Source organism: Rhopilema esculentum, chromosome 19 (assembly GCF_057945365.1).
Source record: "Rhopilema esculentum isolate cy_ngs chromosome 19, ASM5794536v1, whole genome shotgun sequence".
NCBI classification, from domain to species: Eukaryota; Metazoa; Cnidaria; class Scyphozoa; order Rhizostomeae; family Rhizostomatidae; genus Rhopilema; species Rhopilema esculentum.
This window is the reverse complement of record NC_142833.1, coordinates 7928029-7952975: the sequence shown is the minus strand read 5'-3', so window position 1 is coordinate 7952975 and position 24947 is coordinate 7928029. Positions and strand designations below refer to the sequence as shown.

At 36.9% G+C, this 24947-nt stretch overlaps 1 protein-coding gene across 4 annotated transcripts in view; it reads right to left on the bottom strand.

Moving 5' to 3' along the window:
* Positions 1 to 662: 662 nt before the first annotated feature.
* Positions 663 to 24947, bottom strand: part of LOC135688461 (uncharacterized) — a 60367-nt gene continuing 36082 nt past the window's right edge. For all 4 annotated transcript variants that reach the window (XM_089114094.1, XM_089114091.1, XM_089114092.1 and 1 more), the window contains exons 19-27: positions 24293 to 24583; positions 23468 to 23773; positions 22412 to 22875; positions 4628 to 4722; positions 3997 to 4153; positions 3749 to 3815; positions 3004 to 3275; positions 2455 to 2620; positions 663 to 1268 (exon numbers count right to left, since the gene is read on the bottom strand). In XM_089114094.1, coding sequence (XP_088970220.1) covers positions 997 to 1268; positions 2455 to 2620; positions 3004 to 3275; positions 3749 to 3815; positions 3997 to 4153; positions 4628 to 4722; positions 22412 to 22875; positions 23468 to 23773; positions 24293 to 24583 — 2090 coding nt within the window. In that variant the 3' untranslated portion in view covers positions 663 to 996. The remainder of the gene's footprint in view (positions 1269 to 2454; positions 2621 to 3003; positions 3276 to 3748; positions 3816 to 3996; positions 4154 to 4627; positions 4723 to 22411; positions 22876 to 23467; positions 23774 to 24292; positions 24584 to 24947) is intronic.

The window sequence follows — 24947 nt, the reverse complement described above, 5'->3', positions numbered from 1 at the left end:
GCAATATACACATGACAGTGTAAGCAGGGAAATATCTCGAAACGATAGTTCTTGTACATATTGCTCTCACAAGCTTTTCTGGTTTTAAAGGCATTGAGTCATGATAAAATGGATTGAGTATACCCAAAGTGCCAAAATCCGCTGAGTCACGATTTAAATGACTGCGATGCTATTGGTTGACCTTAAACTGGTCACATGAACACCTCGTACTGATTGACAAAACAATTTTCATCAATAGAAAGTTGTCATTAATGGATGCCAATATCACATGAAACAGCAGCGATCACGCCGAAACTAAATGATCCCCTATAGAGAAGGCCTATTTACCATGACTCAATGCCTTTAATCTGTTTCATTCACATTTCTTCTCACTTTTGCTTTTTAGTGATGTTGATATGCAATTCTTCTCAAATTTGTCGCTATGCTTTGATCTCTTGCCAACAATTAAAAAATTTCCTTCTACTGAAAGTAACGATAGTATCAGTTGGTCTAAACTGCTTACTTGTCTACATTCCAAATATGAAATTGCAATAATTTGATAATACAAGTGTGAATACTGGCAACAATCTCAAACTAAAGTTTTCTTTATCACAAAGACAAACAAAAGGATGAAAGAAGTTGTGATAACACCAGAATACACTAGCATACATTACCATACATTAGCATTAGTTAGCATACATTTGCACCATTTCATTTTTTTTCAGTTTTACTGTGCTTTGAGAAAGTTTGTTACATCAAAATTAAAATAATTGTAACCCTAAAATTATTTTCACAGGATGATCTATGGACGTTAAAATTTTGCTAAGATCTATGATTCTAGAAACAATATAACTGTTTCTTAGCATTTTTATTCCAAAGCCCTGATCCAAGACTTATCTACCAAAAGCATATTGAACAATACACGATGGTATTTTCAAGTTGATATTCTTGTAGGCCTTAGTACTACTACGCTGTGAGATGTGTTAGCCTTAGTAAAGATATTTTGCTACAAATATATTACTGGACTTCATCTACATCGGCAAGTAGGCACTTGGGCTCATTTTGTTGATTTCCTTCCCTGTTAGTCATGTCATTATTCTCCATTTCCTGTTTTGTTTCAAGTCTTTTCTCTGATAATGATCCTGTTTTTCGCATTTTCTTTATCATAACCACTCTTTCTTCTAGATGGAAGTCTAGAAGTGTGTCCAATTTCTTTCTTGAAGAAGTTTCAAACCCATCTATTATATCTTCCGATGATCTTTCCAAATGTTTCAATTCTTGGTATGGTCCTTCGAAGAAATTGGAAATCAATAAATATATTGAAAGTAACAACAATTTTCTATAATATCTAGCAATATATAACACAGACTCTAAGAACTCTTTACCTCAAACCAGTTTAAACAAGTATGAACTCATAAGTACGCTTTATAGAACAGGTCGGATCCAAGTTGCTACACCGAGTTATCAAATGATTACATTAAGCTTGAAACTCGGAGTCGGAACTTAGTAAAGTTACACCAAATGCTTCTACAGCTCTGCCTACACGGCATCGGTAAACAGTAATTTTCGTGAACTCATAATTAGACCTTTGGTTATCAAACTAAAGAATTGGGCAAGCAAAGCCATCTTTCCATTTTTGTTTTAAACAATCTTCTGGTGGTACAAAACTTGTAAATAGCTTTGAAAAAAGCAAACATTTAGTAAACTAAAGCTTTTCGCCTGACACTCTTCAGAGTTTAAAACGTCAGAACATAGATCGAAAACTCTACGCTAAGAAATATATATACCCAGTTGTGGATCGAAATAGGCCAATCAGAAACACGAGCACATGACTGTAAAGGTTGACCAATCAGTGCTGCTTGCCTATTAGAATGTTACCAATTGAGTCCTAAGGTGAAAACGAACTCCTTTTGTCTACACAGTAGCGGTATTTTCGTGCTTATGTAGATAGATTTTAAAACTGCTAGGTGGAACGACGATCGGGCTTTACCAATAATCCGAAACATGTCGCCATTATAGTTTTTTGCACAATCTGGGTTTTCTAGCAAATGCTGCCCGATAGCAGAATCGCAGGTTTTATTAGTAATTTTGGATTTGCAAGACCGAGGTGGCTGTTCTCTTTGGGGATGCGTTTTGTTTTGTTTACATTAAGGAGAAGATAGGAAATTTTTGTTTTCGAGTCTATTTACATCAAAGCAAAGGATCCAATTAGTTCTTGGCGCTGATTGGTCTAAAGCAAGGAACCAATCAAACGAGTTGTTCTTTCCCTCATATCAATTTCGATCCGCTTCTGGATACAAATTTTCTGCTTACTTTTCATCAGTTTGTGATGTCTACGCTCTACAGAACGTAGGACGAAAGTACTTTAGCATGCTATGTTTCAACTTTTAAGTGTTATCTTCAAATTCAGTATCATGTAGCTTTTTACGTCTGAGGTTTGAAGTAAAAATTACTAAAAATAGATAGGTTTACTACCTTCTGCTGAGACGACTCTTTTTTTCCGATTCGATCTGTACACATTGAACAACAACCCACACAGAAAACTGATTGAAAATATGACAAAGAGTATTGTAAAAGTGCGGTGGAGTGTTTTTGACTTGGGATCGAAGGGTGAAACTGTCTCGCCACTCTCCTTTTGTACCTAAAGGGAGCAAAGTGCAAATTCATCTAATTAGCAAAGTTTGACGAGTTATGAAACAAGCAAAAAACACTGCTTTTAATCAAGGCTTACAGAAACATTTATTACCGTTCAAGATCCACCCGGATCGATATTCGGTGTCAAATATCCTATATGCTTTACAACTATACGCCGCGATCTTCTTATGCAAACATAAACAATGTGAGCAATTGAATCTCCACTACATATCTAGTGGCAAATTTTAATCTGCTTGCATGAAAGTCATGCAACGAAATTTGGAGTAATTTCCAAAACGATGCTGTAAATGGAATTGATGTATTGGAAAAAGCAACTGTCTTAAGTTGTGTTGCGAGATTGCGTAGTATTACTTAAAAACAAAGCAGCACCTGTAATCCAGCTGCTTTTTTCTGCATGCCATCAAGAAATACTTTAGCATTAACATTGAGATAATCCCTGAACGCAGAAGCAGCATTCTTCAATTCACCAGCGAAAACAAGCCCATATGCATTAGGATACACAATTTTCTTCTTGGCGACAATGTCAGGGTGGTCGAACAGGTCACTACGCATTGCTGCTGAGTAAACATCAACCAAAGCACCTCTCACTTCTCTCCTCTTTAAGGCAGATGACACTTCTTCTATTGTCTTGTATTGATTTTCTGAGTGTAAAAATAAGGTATTTGTCATAGGAGGATGGAGTTTTTTAATCATGAGGACAAGGAAATAACTATTTGGCTTTTTAATGTTACTTTAGGAAAGCAGAAATAGATATATCCACTATAGAATAAATCTTCTTCAAAAATTTATTATCAAAAATCAAAAATTGATCAATGAAAAAATAAACAAGTTAATCAGAGTAGTGAACTTATGATTTTAACAAAGCGTTGTTTTTGCATATCTGTTTGATTTCTAGGTAAAATTATATTTTTCGTCTTTTTATCGATCTGTTCTCACAGTAATAAAACAATTGAAATAAGTAACATATTATTAAAACGTTGATTTTTGACTAAACACTAAAATATTATACATAACGTACTTTTAGCTGGGTTCGATACTAACACTTTGATGAAGACAGCTCAAAAATTTATACGTTAATCCAAACTTTCCATAAATTGCATAAGTGAATGCTTACTTTTATTCATCTTCCCATTTCGATTTAATCCAATTTTGTATGCCTCGGAGTCTTGCACAGCAGCTATCTGTAATTTACAATTACTGCAATTATAGAGATAATCCACACAAGTTTACTTATATTTGACTTGAATTTCAAAAATTTATGATATGCTCACCAACAACATTTGTTTACGATAGTTTAATCCTTTACAGAATTGTATTATGCTATGACATCACAATTTGATTTAACAAGATTTGCTACTTTACCTCAACATCGTAAATCATAGAGCTATCATAAACTTGCGAGACAGTCATGGCTGTGGTCAAGGCACCAGTAAGAATGCCAAGATTAACAATCCCGATAAGAATCCATACAACTGCATATAGTCGGGCCAAGATACCTTTCGGGGTGATGTCACCATATCTGGGACAAATAAACAAATTTCCGTAAACTTCTACAGATTGGAAACATTAACTTCTAAATCATCTTTATAGCATGGCTTACTAAACTAGAAACGAACACAATATAAAACACAAAGACTGAAAAATTTGGGCTAAGATTCAAAATGCTAAGAAATGTAAAAAATTGAATTGGAGCAGATTCGGAACTAATTGCTAAATTATGAAAATCATTCAGGTTAGTAAGCAATTATTTTACGACATGTTTTCTCAAACAAAAAGCATTCATTATCTATGATAGTTCCTAAGCAAGATTGTCGATGCGGAGAAATGATCTTCCCCCTTCGAGTTGCATAATGTAAGTTGCAGCAGAGGCTTCTGCAAAACTAAATCATGCCTTAATTTGCCAATCCATCAGGAAATTTTTAGTGGTCAGCTTTGCTAAGTACCAAGCATCAAATATAGAAATGACGAGTAATAAGATCACTAAGAGGCTCACCCATGTGTTCCCATGGTTACATACGACCAGTATATTCCATTTGCAACTCCACTGATAAAACTAGGTGGAATTTCATCAGAATTGTGTTTGTAATCCTAAGATTTCAAAGAAATAGATTATACAAAAGTTACTTATGGATTAATGTTAATAATACGTCCTGTCTCATGTACAATTTCTAGTGCTTGACTATTGACACTGAAATTGAACAGGAACTTTTCTTTGATTCTAAAATGTTCGAAAGGCAGCATTTTACCGTCAAATCAAATTACCTACTGGATATTACGATAGTACAATGTCAAGATCACGTCAATTGAAATTTTTTTCGGCAGCACTTTTGCATTATAACTTTTAGGAAGCTCTGCTACCTATTCCTAGCACGAGTTCCGCCGGTGTAACCTGACATCTCAGACTAGATATTTGGTGGGTGATCTATACCGAATAAGACAAAAATGGAGTCAAAAATTGGTGCCATTTCACCTAGGCATGGCAATTATACCAACGCAGTAAAGGTTTTATGAACAAGCTGAAGATTTACCATACAAAAATTAATAACAGAGGGGTACACACACTTGCCCCGCCAGCTACGCCCCTAAATATTTCCTTTTCAAACTAATATCTTAAGATTCTATAACGGTTGCCTTTACAAAGCAATGTAACTAAACAAGTAGTTGAGGTGACTTTTTCAATAAAGAAAATTTCAACCGATCATCCACCAGTTCTATTCAATGACATCCCAGTCATCAAAATAAATGAACATAGACATCTTGGCATGCTTAGTTCTAAATTGTCTTTTGCCACTCATATTGAGTTAATCATAACAAAATTTAGACGCGGAATAGGAATAATACAATTTCTTGCGGCCACACTTAGATTACGGTGATGTCATTTACCACATTGCACCCAAAAATGCGATTTCAGTCACGATACCTCACTGAATAATCATATGGAAAAACTTGAATCAGTTCGATATTCTGTTGCACTAGCAGTGACTGGAGCATGGAAAAGAACATCTCGTGAAAAATTCTACTAAGAACTTGGTTGGGAATTCTTAAGTCTGTGACCAGGGGCGTAACTTGGCCAATAGTTTTGGGGGGGGGGGGGGTGAAAAGGGTTTCTGCCCTGCAAAACTGAGTGGTGCCCTGCAGACCTCGTAGGAACGGTTTGTCTATAGGTTACTAGTGAAAGCTTTACCAGTGTACACTGGTCTTTACCAAGGACAAACTTCTAAGCAATAAAAACAAACTTGAAACTTCATTGCCTATGAAATATCTATTTCTCTACGTGAGCGTGAATTGTTTTTTATATTCACTTCATTTGATGTTGGTTTGCAAAATTAAGCTAATAAACAGCTAATTGGGGGGGGGGGTTGGGTACATGATGTAGACAGCGCAACGAAATTTAACCCAGTGGGGCTAAGAGTCGAGTTTAGTGAGGTAGGAGGACCCACCATGGTTGGGTCCGACGTGAAAAATATTTTTGAAATTATACCTTGTAAAAAGGGCTAAAAAGCATCTTTCAGACAAAAATTTAGCAAAATACTATTGTGCTAAAACAACTGATTGTTTATTGAAAATATTATTGTTTATTGGGAAAAATAGGGAAGGGGGATGTCATGCTAAAACTCTAGTGTTAGACGTTGGCGAAGGAAAGAAACGGCAACCTTTCGTTTCAGATTGCACGTAGTTGTGAATGACAAAGGAAGATGTTGTTTTGATTGGGAGAATTTTTTTTCCTGAACAGAAATGTGCAGTTTCTTGTATCAAGAAGGCCATGTTTACACATCCAAAATTAAAACTTTGCAATGATACAGAAAATGATTTACTGAATTAATGCAATAAAAGAAAAATAATAAAAGAATACGTGAAAAAGTTAGCAATTAGATGAAACAAAATCGGTATCTTAACGATTTATTATGTATTTTAGTTCATGCACTGTTAAAGAGTAATAGAAAAAATGATAAAAAAATTCCTATCTTGACCAAAGTGAGGGACTTCAGCCCCTTATTCCCCCTCCCCCCAGTGACGCCGTGCTTGTCATGAAAATAGTTTACAACTTAAATTAATTTGCATGACTCAACCTTGCCCTCATAAACATATGCATCAATCATTGCTTCCATTGGCTATGACTTTCGGTAAGAAATGCTTTTGCTTAGCAAATAACGGAGCTTTTCCTTACATACCTGTTCCGTTCTCTAAAATGCAATGTCAGGAAGGGAGGTTCATAACAAATACGATATTTCCATTTCAAAATTCCTAAACGGCTCTTTACGAACTTCAGAGGTGGCATTTCTGCGTGGCAATAAAGCTCTTCTTGGCGCCCTGCGAAATCTTCGAATGCCCTGCGAAATTGACTATTTTTTGGACTGGGGGGGGGGGTGTCACACCCCCCACACCCCCCCGGTAGTTTCGCCCCTGTCTGTGACGTTGGAGCAGACGCCTCGTTCTTTTTTACAAGATTGTCAACGATATTACCCCTGACTACACAAGATACCCTATTCCACAATTACCACAAACTATGTACCCTTTCGTAATGCAGATGTAGGGTAAGAACGACAAGAATCAAGAACAGCTTTTATCCCGACTGTCTCTCTGAATGGAACACACTTGACCCAGAGATCAGGTTTCACCATCACTAAATATTTTTAAAACAAAATAATCGAAACTTATCCGACCCATTCCTAAACTAGTATACGGTATTCATGGTCCAAAAGGTCTAGCTTTTCTTACTTAGTTACGGGTAGGACTGGGCAAACTAAATTATCATAAATTTAGGCATAACTTTAGAAATACATTCAACCCTTTGTGTCCCGCAAATGATGGGGTAGAGGACACGGAACATTTTCTGCTGTCTGTCATTCGTATAACCAGCCTACAATGCCTGCCAAAAGTACTTGGAACACCCACCAATTTACGCTGCATTTGATATCTTTCATTCCTTTCATGAAAAAAATTTGCTACTTCCGCCCCCTTCCCCCTCAAACAATGTTGATGATTTAGAGAAATATCATAAAAGAAGCGCAAAAGAAAGTGCTTCCTAAAATCCTAGTCCGTTTGATAGTAAACCAACATTGTTCCGTGGGGGAGAGGGGGATGATTGGTTTTGACCTTGGAAATTGATGTCAGTGTTCCAAGACTTTTGGCAGGCATTGTCTGAAAATTTTCTCGAAAACAGCAATCTGCGATATCAAAACATTGTGCTACCCTAGGGTTTTCGATGGTGCTGATCTCAATGCTACTAATGAAAATTCGAAATTTTCACTCTTTACCCAGTTAAAAGGGGGGGAGGGGGTTTGGACTCTGAACGATTGATATAGTAGATATCCGAGTATTGTTATTTGTTACAAAAAACATTCTACTGATTTTTTCCGTCAATATCATTTAAATCATTATTGAATACATGTATTTTGTGCAGAATTCGATCATCGGTTTAAGAAAACTATCAATTTTCAAAGGAAAAACAGTATAGTTTAGTGCTTTTGAAAAAGTGTTTTTTTGCTGAAAAGTCCCCTTATTTATGGTTTAATTGTTGATGAAAAAACAAAAAAATTCATGAGAATGTCTACAAACCATGCATGATATAAATAATTGCGAACAACATGCTGGTGAGAAACTGTTCAAATGGCTCAATTTTATCCACCATAACCCTCCCAAAACCATCTACGAATTTAATAAATTTGCTTAGGCTATGCTCCTTCGCATTCACATGTGGCAACATGGTAGCGCTCATAGACACCCCATTCCCTATTATTTTCTATCTTCCCTTGTCCCAGTAATTGGAAAATGGTTTGTGCCAATTATAATTGTTCGTTTTCCATTGTTAAAGTATGCTAGGAATTGAAAGAACGCTCCTTTCCTAATGGGCACGTGATGTAGTATGAAAATGCCTATTGCCAATGGTTACCAACGGTCTACAGCCACGGTCTACACATTTAAAATGTTCATAAAAATCGTATTTTTCAAAGAAAGTAGACGAAACCTCGTCAGTAGGTGTGCATGGCTGGTATAAAAAATATTGTAGGTTTTCAGATCGATACAAGTTGTAAAACTGAAGAAATTCAGGAAAGTGTCAACGGTCTACACTTTCTGAGAATTGAATTTGAAGTACTCTAGATCTTATTCTCCTTTTGAGTGTAGACCGTGGGATTTTCGTCATATTTTGCCGTTTTCTTCATGGAATTCATACAAAGGTTAATTTTATCTTTGAGGGGTATTATTATACACCTTTTGGGTGAATTTGGGGGCAAACATCCCCCTGACAAGTCAGAAAATTGCGAAGAAACAGCCACGGTCTACACAACGGTCTACAAGCGTTCATTTCCGAGGGTGAGAGTTGCCTTGCGGGGCCTTGTCCTTCACATCGACGCGCGCTACATTCGATGAAATAATATATTTTGTTGTGGCAAATGTCACGCAAACAAATACAGCAATCAATTAACGATGAAATAATCTGCCTTGCGCTTTATGAAGACAAAAGTAGCAGGTAGAGTCTAACTTAAAGGCCATTTTGGCAATGCAGTAACAGTAGGGAAGAGGGCTTTCTTTGTAGTGCTTCTGGGCCAAGCATTTAGGAGCGCAGGAAGGCGAGTGGATGTCAGTTTTATTTCAGTTCCCTTACCAACCAACATGGAATAGTAGATCAATCAGTTGGGAACTCTGATGTGGGAAACACGGGGTTCCTTTCTACAATTTAGGTAAACACTCTGAAATTTGTCATTTGGGCACTGAATTGCACAACAAGGGCCTATATGAATGACAACTTGTAAATCCGTGATAAAAGGAGAGCAACTACCCGACATAATTCTCAAATACGACCTTATCTATAATTAGAAACATGAAACAGAGGAATCGATGTCACTTTTATAAAATTGCATCCTTTCCATTTTTAGATTATTTTCTAGCTGCCACTCATATTTGTCTCCTTCATCTATCCCATTATTTCTTAGACAGCCATCTGGCTACGAGCCTTTGAAAAGATTCAAAATACAATCTTGATCTTATTTATTGGAAATCGATTTTGATTTTAGCAATTTTCACCTTAATTGAAATATGGCATTTAGTTTTATGGGGGTAGCTTACCCCCACCCCCGAAAAGAGACAATACCCCCATATCTCCTTATCGGTAACACGTACGATGTTGAAAATGGCAGAAATGGAATCAGCACCATCAAAAACCTATAGGAGGATATTGGTTTTGGTGGAATATCTAATAAGCTTCAAAATGAAATTCAGACAATGCCTGCCAAAAGTACTTGGAACACCCACCAATTTACGCTGCATTTGATATCTTTCATTCCTTTCATGAAAAAAATTTGCTACTTCCGCCCCCTTCCCCCTCAAACAATGTTGATGATTTAGAGAAATATCATAAAAGAAGCGCAAAAGAAAGTGCTTCCTAAAATCCTAGTCCGTTTGATAGTAAACCAACATTGTTCCGTGGGGGAGAGGGGGATGATTGGTTTTGACCTTGGAAATTGATGTCAGTGTTCCAAGACTTTTGGCAGGCATTGTCTGAAAATTTTCTCGAAAACAGCAATCTGCGATATCAAAACATTGTGCTACCCTAGGGTTTTCGATGGTGCTGATCTCAATGCTACTAATGAAAATTCGAAATTTTCACTCTTTACCCAGTTAAAAGGGGGGGAGGGGGTTTGGACTCTGAACGATTGATATAGTAGATATCCGAGTATTGTTATTTGTTACAAAAAACATTCTACTGATTTTTTCCGTCAATATCATTTAAATCATTATTGAATACATGTATTTTGTGCAGAATTCGATCATCGGTTTAAGAAAACTATCAATTTTCAAAGGAAAAACAGTATAGTTTAGTGCTTTTGAAAAAGTGTTTTTTTGCTGAAAAGTCCCCTTATTTATGGTTTAATTGTTGATGAAAAAACAAAAAAATTCATGAGAATGTCTACAAACCATGCATGATATAAATAATTGCGAACAACATGCTGGTGAGAAACTGTTCAAATGGCTCAATTTTATCCACCATAACCCTCCCAAAACCATCTACGAATTTAATAAATTTGCTTAGGCTATGCTCCTTCGCATTCACATGTGGCAACATGGTAGCGCTCATAGACACCCCATTCCCTATTATTTTCTATCTTCCCTTGTCCCAGTAATTGGAAAATGGTTTGTGCCAATTATAATTGTTCGTTTTCCATTGTTAAAGTATGCTAGGAATTGAAAGAACGCTCCTTTCCTAATGGGCACGTGATGTAGTATGAAAATGCCTATTGCCAATGGTTACCAACGGTCTACAGCCACGGTCTACACATTTAAAATGTTCATAAAAATCGTATTTTTCAAAGAAAGTAGACGAAACCTCGTCAGTAGGTGTGCATGGCTGGTATAAAAAATATTGTAGGTTTTCAGATCGATACAAGTTGTAAAACTGAAGAAATTCAGGAAAGTGTCAACGGTCTACACTTTCTGAGAATTGAATTTGAAGTACTCTAGATCTTATTCTCCTTTTGAGTGTAGACCGTGGGATTTTCGTCATATTTTGCCGTTTTCTTCATGGAATTCATACAAAGGTTAATTTTATCTTTGAGGGGTATTATTATACACCTTTTGGGTGAATTTGGGGGCAAACATCCCCCTGACAAGTCAGAAAATTGCGAAGAAACAGCCACGGTCTACACAACGGTCTACAAGCGTTCATTTCCGAGGGTGAGAGTTGCCTTGCGGGGCCTTGTCCTTCACATCGACGCGCGCTACATTCGATGAAATAATATATTTTGTTGTGGCAAATGTCACGCAAACAAATACAGCAATCAATTAACGATGAAATAATCTGCCTTGCGCTTTATGAAGACAAAAGTAGCAGGTAGAGTCTAACTTAAAGGCCATTTTGGCAATGCAGTAACAGTAGGGAAGAGGGCTTTCTTTGTAGTGCTTCTGGGCCAAGCATTTAGGAGCGCAGGAAGGCGAGTGGATGTCAGTTTTATTTCAGTTCCCTTACCAACCAACATGGAATAGTAGATCAATCAGTTGGGAACTCTGATGTGGGAAACACGGGGTTCCTTTCTACAATTTAGGTAAACACTCTGAAATTTGTCATTTGGGCACTGAATTGCACAACAAGGGCCTATATGAATGACAACTTGTAAATCCGTGATAAAAGGAGAGCAACTACCCGACATAATTCTCAAATACGACCTTATCTATAATTAGAAACATGAAACAGAGGAATCGATGTCACTTTTATAAAATTGCATCCTTTCCATTTTTAGATTATTTTCTAGCTGCCACTCATATTTGTCTCCTTCATCTATCCCATTATTTCTTAGACAGCCATCTGGCTACGAGCCTTTGAAAAGATTCAAAATACAATCTTGATCTTATTTATTGGAAATCGATTTTGATTTTAGCAATTTTCACCTTAATTGAAATATGGCATTTAGTTTTATGGGGGTAGCTTACCCCCACCCCCGAAAAGAGACAATACCCCCATATCTCCTTATCGGTAACACGTACGATGTTGAAAATGGCAGAAATGGAATCAGCACCATCAAAAACCTATAGGAGGATATTGGTTTTGGTGGAATATCTAATAAGCTTCAAAATGAAATTCAGACAATGCCTGCCAAAAGTACTTGGAACACCCACCAATTTACGCTGCATTTGATATCTTTCATTCCTTTCATGAAAAAAATTTGCTACTTCCGCCCCCTTCCCCCTCAAACAATGTTGATGATTTAGAGAAATATCATAAAAGAAGCGCAAAAGAAAGTGCTTCCTAAAATCCTAGTCCGTTTGATAGTAAACCAACATTGTTCCGTGGGGGAGAGGGGGATGATTGGTTTTGACCTTGGAAATTGATGTCAGTGTTCCAAGACTTTTGGCAGGCATTGTCTGAAAATTTTCTCGAAAACAGCAATCTGCGATATCAAAACATTGTGCTACCCTAGGGTTTTCGATGGTGCTGATCTCAATGCTACTAATGAAAATTCGAAATTTTCACTCTTTACCCAGTTAAAAGGGGGGGAGGGGGTTTGGACTCTGAACGATTGATATAGTAGATATCCGAGTATTGTTATTTGTTACAAAAAACATTCTACTGATTTTTTCCGTCAATATCATTTAAATCATTATTGAATACATGTATTTTGTGCAGAATTCGATCATCGGTTTAAGAAAACTATCAATTTTCAAAGGAAAAACAGTATAGTTTAGTGCTTTTGAAAAAGTGTTTTTTTGCTGAAAAGTCCCCTTATTTATGGTTTAATTGTTGATGAAAAAACAAAAAAATTCATGAGAATGTCTACAAACCATGCATGATATAAATAATTGCGAACAACATGCTGGTGAGAAACTGTTCAAATGGCTCAATTTTATCCACCATAACCCTCCCAAAACCATCTACGAATTTAATAAATTTGCTTAGGCTATGCTCCTTCGCATTCACATGTGGCAACATGGTAGCGCTCATAGACACCCCATTCCCTATTATTTTCTATCTTCCCTTGTCCCAGTAATTGGAAAATGGTTTGTGCCAATTATAATTGTTCGTTTTCCATTGTTAAAGTATGCTAGGAATTGAAAGAACGCTCCTTTCCTAATGGGCACGTGATGTAGTATGAAAATGCCTATTGCCAATGGTTACCAACGGTCTACAGCCACGGTCTACACATTTAAAATGTTCATAAAAATCGTATTTTTCAAAGAAAGTAGACGAAACCTCGTCAGTAGGTGTGCATGGCTGGTATAAAAAATATTGTAGGTTTTCAGATCGATACAAGTTGTAAAACTGAAGAAATTCAGGAAAGTGTCAACGGTCTACACTTTCTGAGAATTGAATTTGAAGTACTCTAGATCTTATTCTCCTTTTGAGTGTAGACCGTGGGATTTTCGTCATATTTTGCCGTTTTCTTCATGGAATTCATACAAAGGTTAATTTTATCTTTGAGGGGTATTATTATACACCTTTTGGGTGAATTTGGGGGCAAACATCCCCCTGACAAGTCAGAAAATTGCGAAGAAACAGCCACGGTCTACACAACGGTCTACAAGCGTTCATTTCCGAGGGTGAGAGTTGCCTTGCGGGGCCTTGTCCTTCACATCGACGCGCGCTACATTCGATGAAATAATATATTTTGTTGTGGCAAATGTCACGCAAACAAATACAGCAATCAATTAACGATGAAATAATCTGCCTTGCGCTTTATGAAGACAAAAGTAGCAGGTAGAGTCTAACTTAAAGGCCATTTTGGCAATGCAGTAACAGTAGGGAAGAGGGCTTTCTTTGTAGTGCTTCTGGGCCAAGCATTTAGGAGCGCAGGAAGGCGAGTGGATGTCAGTTTTATTTCAGTTCCCTTACCAACCAACATGGAATAGTAGATCAATCAGTTGGGAACTCTGATGTGGGAAACACGGGGTTCCTTTCTACAATTTAGGTAAACACTCTGAAATTTGTCATTTGGGCACTGAATTGCACAACAAGGGCCTATATGAATGACAACTTGTAAATCCGTGATAAAAGGAGAGCAACTACCCGACATAATTCTCAAATACGACCTTATCTATAATTAGAAACATGAAACAGAGGAATCGATGTCACTTTTATAAAATTGCATCCTTTCCATTTTTAGATTATTTTCTAGCTGCCACTCATATTTGTCTCCTTCATCTATCCCATTATTTCTTAGACAGCCATCTGGCTACGAGCCTTTGAAAAGATTCAAAATACAATCTTGATCTTATTTATTGGAAATCGATTTTGATTTTAGCAATTTTCACCTTAATTGAAATATGGCATTTAGTTTTATGGGGGTAGCTTACCCCCACCCCCGAAAAGAGACAATACCCCCATATCTCCTTATCGGTAACACGTACGATGTTGAAAATGGCAGAAATGGAATCAGCACCATCAAAAACCTATAGGAGGATATTGGTTTTGGTGGAATATCTAATAAGCTTCAAAATGAAATTCAGACAATGCCTGCCAAAAGTACTTGGAACACCCACCAATTTACGCTGCATTTGATATCTTTCATTCCTTTCATGAAAAAAATTTGCTACTTCCGCCCCCTTCCCCCTCAAACAATGTTGATGATTTAGAGAAATATCATAAAAGAAGCGCAAAAGAAAGTGCTTCCTAAAATCCTAGTCCGTTTGATAGTAAACCAACATTGTTCCGTGGGGGAGAGGGGGATGATTGGTTTTGACCTTGGAAATTGATGTCAGTGTTCCAAGACTTTTGGCAGGCATTGTCTGAAAATTTTCTCGAAAACAGCAATCTGCGATATCAAAACATTGTGCTACCCTAGGGTTTTCGATGGTGCTGATCTCAATGCTACTAATGAAAATTCGAAATTTTCACTCTTTACCCAGTTAAAAGGGGGGGAGGGGGTTTGGACTCTGAACGATTGATATAGTAGATATCCGAGTATTGTTATTTGTTACAAAAAACATTCTACTGATTTTTTCCGTCAATATCATTTAAATCATTATTGAATACATGTATTTTGTGCAGAATTCGATCATCGGTTTAAGAAAACTATCAATTTTCAAAGGAAAAACAGTATAGTTTAGTGCTTTTGAAAAAGTGTTTTTTTGCTGAAAAGTCCCCTTATTTATGGTTTAATTGTTGATGAAAAAACAAAAAAATTCATGAGAATGTCTACAAACCATGCATGATATAAATAATTGCGAACAACATGCTGGTGAGAAACTGTTCAAATGGCTCAATTTTATCCACCATAACCCTCCCAAAACCATCTACGAATTTAATAAATTTGCTTAGGCTATGCTCCTTCGCATTCACATGTGGCAACATGGTAGCGCTCATAGACACCCCATTCCCTATTATTTTCTATCTTCCCTTGTCCCAGTAATTGGAAAATGGTTTGTGCCAATTATAATTGTTCGTTTTCCATTGTTAAAGTATGCTAGGAATTGAAAGAACGCTCCTTTCCTAATGGGCACGTGATGTAGTATGAAAATGCCTATTGCCAATGGTTACCAACGGTCTACAGCCACGGTCTACACATTTAAAATGTTCATAAAAATCGTATTTTTCAAAGAAAGTAGACGAAACCTCGTCAGTAGGTGTGCATGGCTGGTATAAAAAATATTGTAGGTTTTCAGATCGATACAAGTTGTAAAACTGAAGAAATTCAGGAAAGTGTCAACGGTCTACACTTTCTGAGAATTGAATTTGAAGTACTCTAGATCTTATTCTCCTTTTGAGTGTAGACCGTGGGATTTTCGTCATATTTTGCCGTTTTCTTCATGGAATTCATACAAAGGTTAATTTTATCTTTGAGGGGTATTATTATACACCTTTTGGGTGAATTTGGGGGCAAACATCCCCCTGACAAGTCAGAAAATTGCGAAGAAACAGCCACGGTCTACACAACGGTCTACAAGCGTTCATTTCCGAGGGTGAGAGTTGCCTTGCGGGGCCTTGTCCTTCACATCGACGCGCGCTACATTCGATGAAATAATATATTTTGTTGTGGCAAATGTCACGCAAACAAATACAGCAATCAATTAACGATGAAATAATCTGCCTTGCGCTTTATGAAGACAAAAGTAGCAGGTAGAGTCTAACTTAAAGGCCATTTTGGCAATGCAGTAACAGTAGGGAAGAGGGCTTTCTTTGTAGTGCTTCTGGGCCAAGCATTTAGGAGCGCAGGAAGGCGAGTGGATGTCAGTTTTATTTCAGTTCCCTTACCAACCAACATGGAATAGTAGATCAATCAGTTGGGAACTCTGATGTGGGAAACACGGGGTTCCTTTCTACAATTTAGGTAAACACTCTGAAATTTGTCATTTGGGCACTGAATTGCACAACAAGGGCCTATATGAATGACAACTTGTAAATCCGTGATAAAAGGAGAGCAACTACCCGACATAATTCTCAAATACGACCTTATCTATAATTAGAAACATGAAACAGAGGAATCGATGTCACTTTTATAAAATTGCATCCTTTCCATTTTTAGATTATTTTCTAGCTGCCACTCATATTTGTCTCCTTCATCTATCCCATTATTTCTTAGACAGCCATCTGGCTACGAGCCTTTGAAAAGATTCAAAATACAATCTTGATCTTATTTATTGGAAATCGATTTTGATTTTAGCAATTTTCACCTTAATTGAAATATGGCATTTAGTTTTATGGGGGTAGCTTACCCCCACCCCCGAAAAGAGACAATACCCCCATATCTCCTTATCGGTAACACGTACGATGTTGAAAATGGCAGAAATGGAATCAGCACCATCAAAAACCTATAGGAGGATATTGGTTTTGGTGGAATATCTAATAAGCTTCAAAATGAAATTCAGACAATGCCTGCCAAAAGTACTTGGAACACCCACCAATTTACGCTGCATTTGATATCTTTCATTCCTTTCATGAAAAAAATTTGCTACTTCCGCCCCCTTCCCCCTCAAACAATGTTGATGATTTAGAGAAATATCATAAAAGAAGCGCAAAAGAAAGTGCTTCCTAAAATCCTAGTCCGTTTGATAGTAAACCAACATTGTTCCGTGGGGGAGAGGGGGATGATTGGTTTTGACCTTGGAAATTGATGTCAGTGTTCCAAGACTTTTGGCAGGCATTGTCTGAAAATTTTCTCGAAAACAGCAATCTGCGATATCAAAACATTGTGCTACCCTAGGGTTTTCGATGGTGCTGATCTCAATGCTACTAATGAAAATTCGAAATTTTCACTCTTTACCCAGTTAAAAGGGGGGGAGGGGGTTTGGACTCTGAACGATTGATATAGTAGATATCCGAGTATTGTTATTTGTTACAAAAAACATTCTACTGATTTTTTCCGTCAATATCATTTAAATCATTATTGAATACATGTATTTTGTGCAGAATTCGATCATCGGTTTAAGAAAACTATCAATTTTCAAAGGAAAAACAGTATAGTTTAGTGCTTTTGAAAAAGTGTTTTTTTGCTGAAAAGTCCCCTTATTTATGGTTTAATTGTTGATGAAAAAACAAAAAAATTCATGAGAATGTCTACAAACCATGCATGATATAAATAATTGCGAACAACATGCTGGTGAGAAACTGTTCAAATGGCTCAATTTTATCCACCATAACCCTCCCAAAACCATCTACGAATTTAATAAATTTGCTTAGGCTATGCTCCTTCGCATTCACATGTGGCAACATGGTAGCGCTCATAGACACCCCATTCCCTATTATTTTCTATCTTCCCTTGTCCCAGTAATTGGAAAATGGTTTGTGCCAATTATAATTGTTCGTTTTCCATTGTTAAAGTATGCTAGGAATTGAAAGAACGCTCCTTTCCTAATGGGCACGTGATGTAGTATGAAAATGCCTATTGCCAATGGTTACCAACGGTCTACAGCCACGGTCTACACATTTAAAATGTTCATAAAAATCGTATTTTTCAAAGAAAGTAGACGAAACCTCGTCAGTAGGTGTGCATGGCTGGTATAAAAAATATTGTAGGTTTTCAGATCGATACAAGTTGTAAAACTGAAGAAATTCAGGAAAGTGTCAACGGTCTACACTTTCTGAGAATTGAATTTGAAGTACTCTAGATCTTATTCTCCTTTTGAGTGTAGACCGTGGGATTTTCGTCATATTTTGCCGTTTTCTTCATGGAATTCATACAAAGGTTAATTTTATCTTTGAGGGGTATTATTATACACCTTTTGGGTGAATTTGGGGGCAAACATCCCCCTGACAAGTCAGAAAATTGCGAAGAAACAGCCACGGTCTACACAACGGTCTACAAGCGTTCATTTCCGAGGGTGAGAGTTGCCTTGCGGGGCCTTGTCCTTCACATCGACGCGCGCTACATTCGATGAAATAATATATTTTGTTGTGGCAAATGTCACGCAAACAAATACAGCAATCAATTAACGATGAAATAATCTGCCTTGCGCTTTATGAAGACAAAAGTAGCAGGTAGAGTCTAACTTAAAGGCCATTTTGGCAATGCAGTAACAGTAGGGAAGAGGGCTTTCTTTGTAGTGCTTCTGGGCCAAGCATTTAGGAGCGCAGGAAGGCGAGTGGATGTCAGTTTTATTTCAGTTCCCTTACCAACCAACATGGAATAGTAGATCAATCAGTTGGGAACTCTGATGTGGGAAACACGGGGTTCCTTTCTACAATTTAGGTAAACACTCTGAAATTTGTCATTTGGGCACTGAATTGCACAACAAGGGCCTATATGAATGACAACTTGTAAATCCGTGATAAAAGGAGAGCAACTACCCGACATAATTCTCAAATACGACCTTATCTATAATTAGAAACATGAAACAGAGGAATCGATGTCACTTTTATAAAATTGCATCCTTTCCATTTTTAGATTATTTTCTAGCTGCCACTCATATTTGTCTCCTTCATCTATCCCATTATTTCTTAGACAGCCATCTGGCTACGAGCCTTTGAAAAGATTCAAAATACAATCTTGATCTTATTTATTGGAAATCGATTTTGATTTTAGCAATTTTCACCTTAATTGAAATATGGCATTTAGTTTTATGGGGGTAGCTTACCCCCACCCCCGAAAAGAGACAATACCCCCATATCTCCTTATCGGTAACACGTACGATGTTGAAAATGGCAGAAATGGAATCAGCACCATCAAAAACCTATAGGAGGATATTGGTTTTGGTGGAATATCTAATAAGCTTCAAAATGAAATTCAGACAATGCCTGCCAAAAGTACTTGGAACACCCACCAATTTACGCTGCATTTGATATCTTTCATTCCTTTCATGAAAAAAATTTGCTACTTCCGCCCCCTTCCCCCTCAAACAATGTTGATGATTTAGAGAAATATCATAAAAGAAGCGCAAAAGAAAGTGCTTCCTAAAATCCTAGTCCGTTTGATAGTAAACCAACATTGTTCCGTGGGGGAGAGGGGGATGATTGGTTTTGACCTTGGAAATTGATGTCAGTGTTCCAAGACTTTTGGCAGGCATTGTCTGAAAATTTTCTCGAAAACAGCAATCTGCGATATCAAAACATTGTGCTACCCTAGGGTTTTCGATGGTGCTGATCTCAATGCTACTAATGAAAATTCGAAATTTTCACTCTTTACCCAGTTAAAAGGGGGGGAGGGGGTTTGGACTCTGAACGATTGATATAGTAGATATCCGAGTATTGTTATTTGTTACAAAAAACATTCTACTGATTTTTTCCGTCAATATCATTTAAATCATTATTGAATACATGTATTTTGTGCAGAATTCGATCATCGGTTTAAGAAAACTATCAATTTTCAAAGGAAAAACAGTATAGTTTAGTGCTTTTGAAAAAGTGTTTTTTTGCTGAAAAGTCCCCTTATTTATGGTTTAATTGTTGATGAAAAAACAAAAAAATTCATGAGAATGTCTACAAACCATGCATGATATAAATAATTGCGAACAACATGCTGGTGAGAAACTGTTCAAATGGCTCAATTTTATCCACCATAACCCTCCCAAAACCATCTACGAATTTAATAAATTTGCTTAGGCTATGCTCCTTCGCATTCACATGTGGCAACATGGTAGCGCTCATAGACACCCCATTCCCTATTATTTTCTATCTTCCCTTGTCCCAGTAATTGGAAAATGGTTTGTGCCAATTATAATTGTTCGTTTTCCATTGTTAAAGTATGCTAGGAATTGAAAGAACGCTCCTTTCCTAATGGGCACGTGATGTAGTATGAAAATGCCTATTGCCAATGGTTACCAACGGTCTACAGCCACGGTCTACACATTTAAAATGTTCATAAAAATCGTATTTTTCAAAGAAAGTAGACGAAACCTCGTCAGTAGGTGTGCATGGCTGGTATAAAAAATATTGTAGGTTTTCAGATCGATACAAGTTGTAAAACTGAAGAAATTCAGGAAAGTGTCAACGGTCTACACTTTCTGAGAATTGAATTTGAAGTACTCTAGATCTTATTCTCCTTTTGAGTGTAGACCGTGGGATTTTCGTCATATTTTGCCGTTTTCTTCATGGAATTCATACAAAGGTTAATTTTATCTTTGAGGGGTATTATTATACACCTTTTGGGTGAATTTGGGGGCAAACATCCCCCTGACAAGTCAGAAAATTGCGAAGAAACAGCCACGGTCTACACAACGGTCTACAAGCGTTCATTTCCGAGGGTGAGAGTTGCCTTGCGGGGCCTTGTCCTTCACATCGACGCGCGCTACATTCGATGAAATAATATATTTTGTTGTGGCAAATGTCACGCAAACAAATACAGCAATCAATTAACGATGAAATAATCTGCCTTGCGCTTTATGAAGACAAAAGTAGCAGGTAGAGTCTAACTTAAAGGCCATTTTGGCAATGCAGTAACAGTAGGGAAGAGGGCTTTCTTTGTAGTGCTTCTGGGCCAAGCATTTAGGAGCGCAGGAAGGCGAGTGGATGTCAGTTTTATTTCAGTTCCCTTACCAACCAACATGGAATAGTAGATCAATCAGTTGGGAACTCTGATGTGGGAAACACGGGGTTCCTTTCTACAATTTAGGTAAACACTCTGAAATTTGTCATTTGGGCACTGAATTGCACAACAAGGGCCTATATGAATGACAACTTGTAAATCCGTGATAAAAGGAGAGCAACTACCCGACATAATTCTCAAATACGACCTTATCTATAATTAGAAACATGAAACAGAGGAATCGATGTCACTTTTATAAAATTGCATCCTTTCCATTTTTAGATTATTTTCTAGCTGCCACTCATATTTGTCTCCTTCATCTATCCCATTATTTCTTAGACAGCCATCTGGCTACGAGCCTTTGAAAAGATTCAAAATACAATCTTGATCTTATTTATTGGAAATCGATTTTGATTTTAGCAATTTTCACCTTAATTGAAATATGGCATTTAGTTTTATGGGGGTAGCTTACCCCCACCCCCGAAAAGAGACAATACCCCCATATCTCCTTATCGGTAACACGTACGATGTTGAAAATGGCAGAAATGGAATCAGCACCATCAAAAACCTATAGGAGGATATTGGTTTTGGTGGAATATCTAATAAGCTTCAAAATGAAATTCAGACAATGCCTGCCAAAAGTACTTGGAACACCCACCAATTTACGCTGCATTTGATATCTTTCATTCCTTTCATGAAAAAAATTTGCTACTTCCGCCCCCTTCCCCCTCAAACAATGTTGATGATTTAGAGAAATATCATAAAAGAAGCGCAAAAGAAAGTGCTTCCTAAAATCCTAGTCCGTTTGATAGTAAACCAACATTGTTCCGTGGGGGAGAGGGGGATGATTGGTTTTGACCTTGGAAATTGATGTCAGTGTTCCAAGACTTTTGGCAGGCATTGTAGATCTGATCTTCTCAATAGTGTCAATGCAATATTGCTCTCTCGTGGTTTTTCGTTTTTTTTTCAAATGAAGTTTTGCTCAAATTCATTTTGTAAGGTGACGAGCGATTAACCATTGACACAAATAAAGAGCTACTTCAGGCAACGCTTAAATTCATTCATGCTTCAGAACGCTTTTAAATATTCCATTGCTGAACACTCCTATACATTAACATATACTTTTGGTCTGTTCACTCTGTATTCGTAATTAGTTGACCTAGTTTTAGTTATATTTATTTCTATCTTTGTTTAATGTTGTGCGTTTTCATGTATCGGCCATGGGGTAGTCATTGTCTTTCGCTCTTCATGGTATCGTCCCCGGAGTGTAGTACAGTAATTAGGGTAGTATAGTCAATGTAAAATTGTATTGTTATCAATTTCTATGAATAAGAAGAAGAAGCAATCTTCTTTATAAATAAAAGACAAACTGTCATTGTAATGTAACTTACACAGCTCCATATGCAAAATCCTGACAGTATAATTAATAGCATGTTGATTAAGAATATTGGCCAGGTGTTTAGTACATTTAGTATCATTCCTCGAATTTGTTCAGCCAGGGAATCTTTAATAATGAAGTAAATCACGCCAGGATGGCTGAAGAGAGGAACAAAAGCGTATCCATTGTACAGATCCAGCTCGCTGTTGCCGAAAATAGGAAAACTCATATGAACATAATCATCAATGTCCATCTTCATCTCCTTAATCGATCTTTTCTCTGCCCAGCCATTCTTTCCATTGCTTTTAAAACTCAAAACACTTATTGGCGCTCGTTTACATGTTCCACAGACAGAGGATGTCATGTTCTTTAGGATATTAGCAATAAGTCCTTCAATCTCTCCATCTTTGTCTCTATATATGTATGGAGCACTTGCAGCAAAATTTGTATAGATAGTCTCGGGACAGGGACATGTATCTACAAATAAACAGGATCCACGTAAAAATTGAATATTGATGCACGAGGAATTATCATTAGGGTCTCTATTTTTCTCGGTAAAAATGCATACTTCCTTTTTTATAGCAGTTTTCAAACATCCAATCTAAACTTAATGTAATACTGAAAATAATATAGGATTTGAGACAATATTCTACTGAAAGCGACAGTTTAAGCTTCAACCAAATCAAAAACTTTTACTATGTATAAAAAAATTGTATGAGTGAAATATTGGAACACTTTTCTATTCATGTAAAAAACTTGCAGGTTCTCTCCAGTCGTTCTGTTTTATTAAACAGCGATGCCTCTTGTAACCATGGAACCAAAAGTGACCTAAAATTATTTGCAGCTCTAAACTGTCTTGAAATCGCCTTTAGTTAATATTCGAAGGTAGAACCCAAGCCAAGCCTTTGTCACTTGCAACCATTAAAAACTAATTGAAATTTACAATATATCAGACAAAATGTAATTGATATCAATCATTTAAAAAGACAAAAATATCTCAGACAATGATAACGTACATTAAACGATATACCAGCATAGCTAAATCAATTCACAACATCACTTTGCTTACCTCCAGTAAATGTCTCCGACATTTTTCCATCTCCATGCTGATTGTATGCAAGAACGTTGACACTATACTGTGCATTTGGTTGCAATTCAGATAAAGTGGCTTGAGTCAAAGAAGGATGGATGATTTTAGTCTCTTTCTTTGAAGATGCAATGACATTCCCTCCTAGTTTCACTAATCGATAGATGACCTTGTATCCTTTTAAATCTCCATAAACATATTCAGAGCTGAGTCTTTGCCATGATACTTGGATTGAATTGTGGCTCATCAAACTTGCAATCATTATGTTACTTGGGGATCTGGTTGGTGCTGCAAAGAGATTAGGATTGTAATAACTAAGACATAGTAGCAGTCTAAAAAATACAAAATTATATAATCGTCGATTCTTCTTTAAAATAAGTTCAGCTATTTGAAAAATCATAATTCGCTTCAAAAATCGTAAATTTTCAAGATTTTATACAAGTTGCCTTTTTTCCAAAGGCAGTCTAGTCTGCAGAAACAATAAGTAATACATCAGCATGTTGCTTAAGATTTTTGTTATCCTGTTGACATACTGCCTCACGAGCAAAATAAACTGTTCCCTTCAAAGCTGCCAATTCATTGTGTTTTTACTTTCCAGAACAAGGCAAGGTAAAATAACAGTTTGATGAAGGCGCCACCTAGGCTAGCGACTTGACATTTATAAATGGAAGTATTGCTTATCGAATAATGTATGCTTCATAAGTTCCATTATACATTGGTTGCCTATTATTTGGAGACTTTAAGCATGATACAAGTGTCTATATAAATAAAATGCAAGTTGAAACACAGATGGTCAATCAAACTCACGAGTTGCTAACGTGGTTGCTTGGACTCTTTCACAAGGTCCAGCTCCTTTACTTGTCACTGCGCATACGTCAATCAAGTAAGCTGTCATCGGATGAAGATCTCCTATCTTGGCAAAAGACTCTGGAAAAGGGATAGTTTGATTGGCTTTGTGTCCTTCAAAGTCAACGTAAATTATTAGTGTGCCAACTGGATTGCCATTCCATTGATTTTGTTTGAGGTTCTCCCAGTTTACGATAGCAGTGAACGGTGAATTTGCAATTGCTTGAACATTCTGTGGAGGTGTACTTGGTACTGGCAAAAGAAAATCATTGTATTGCATAAAGAGGGAAAAAGGCAAATATAAAGCTGCTTATAAACCGATTTCTATTTTTTATATTCTCAAAATTACATGATATTTCTCTCTTTCCAAACAGAACTGATGTAAAATTAATGAAAAGTACCACGACAAAAAAGACCGAACGTGAATCCATTCGACAACTCCTTGTTACATCATGACAATATAAAATCCGATTAAATTCAACAAATCCGATAAATAGAGAAATCCATTACATTCGGCAATTCCTTGTTACAAATCATTGGCAAGTCCATTATAATAAATGTTTCAACTTTAGCTAGATTATATCTAGCTTTCATATTATGTCTTTTTGGTCGTGGT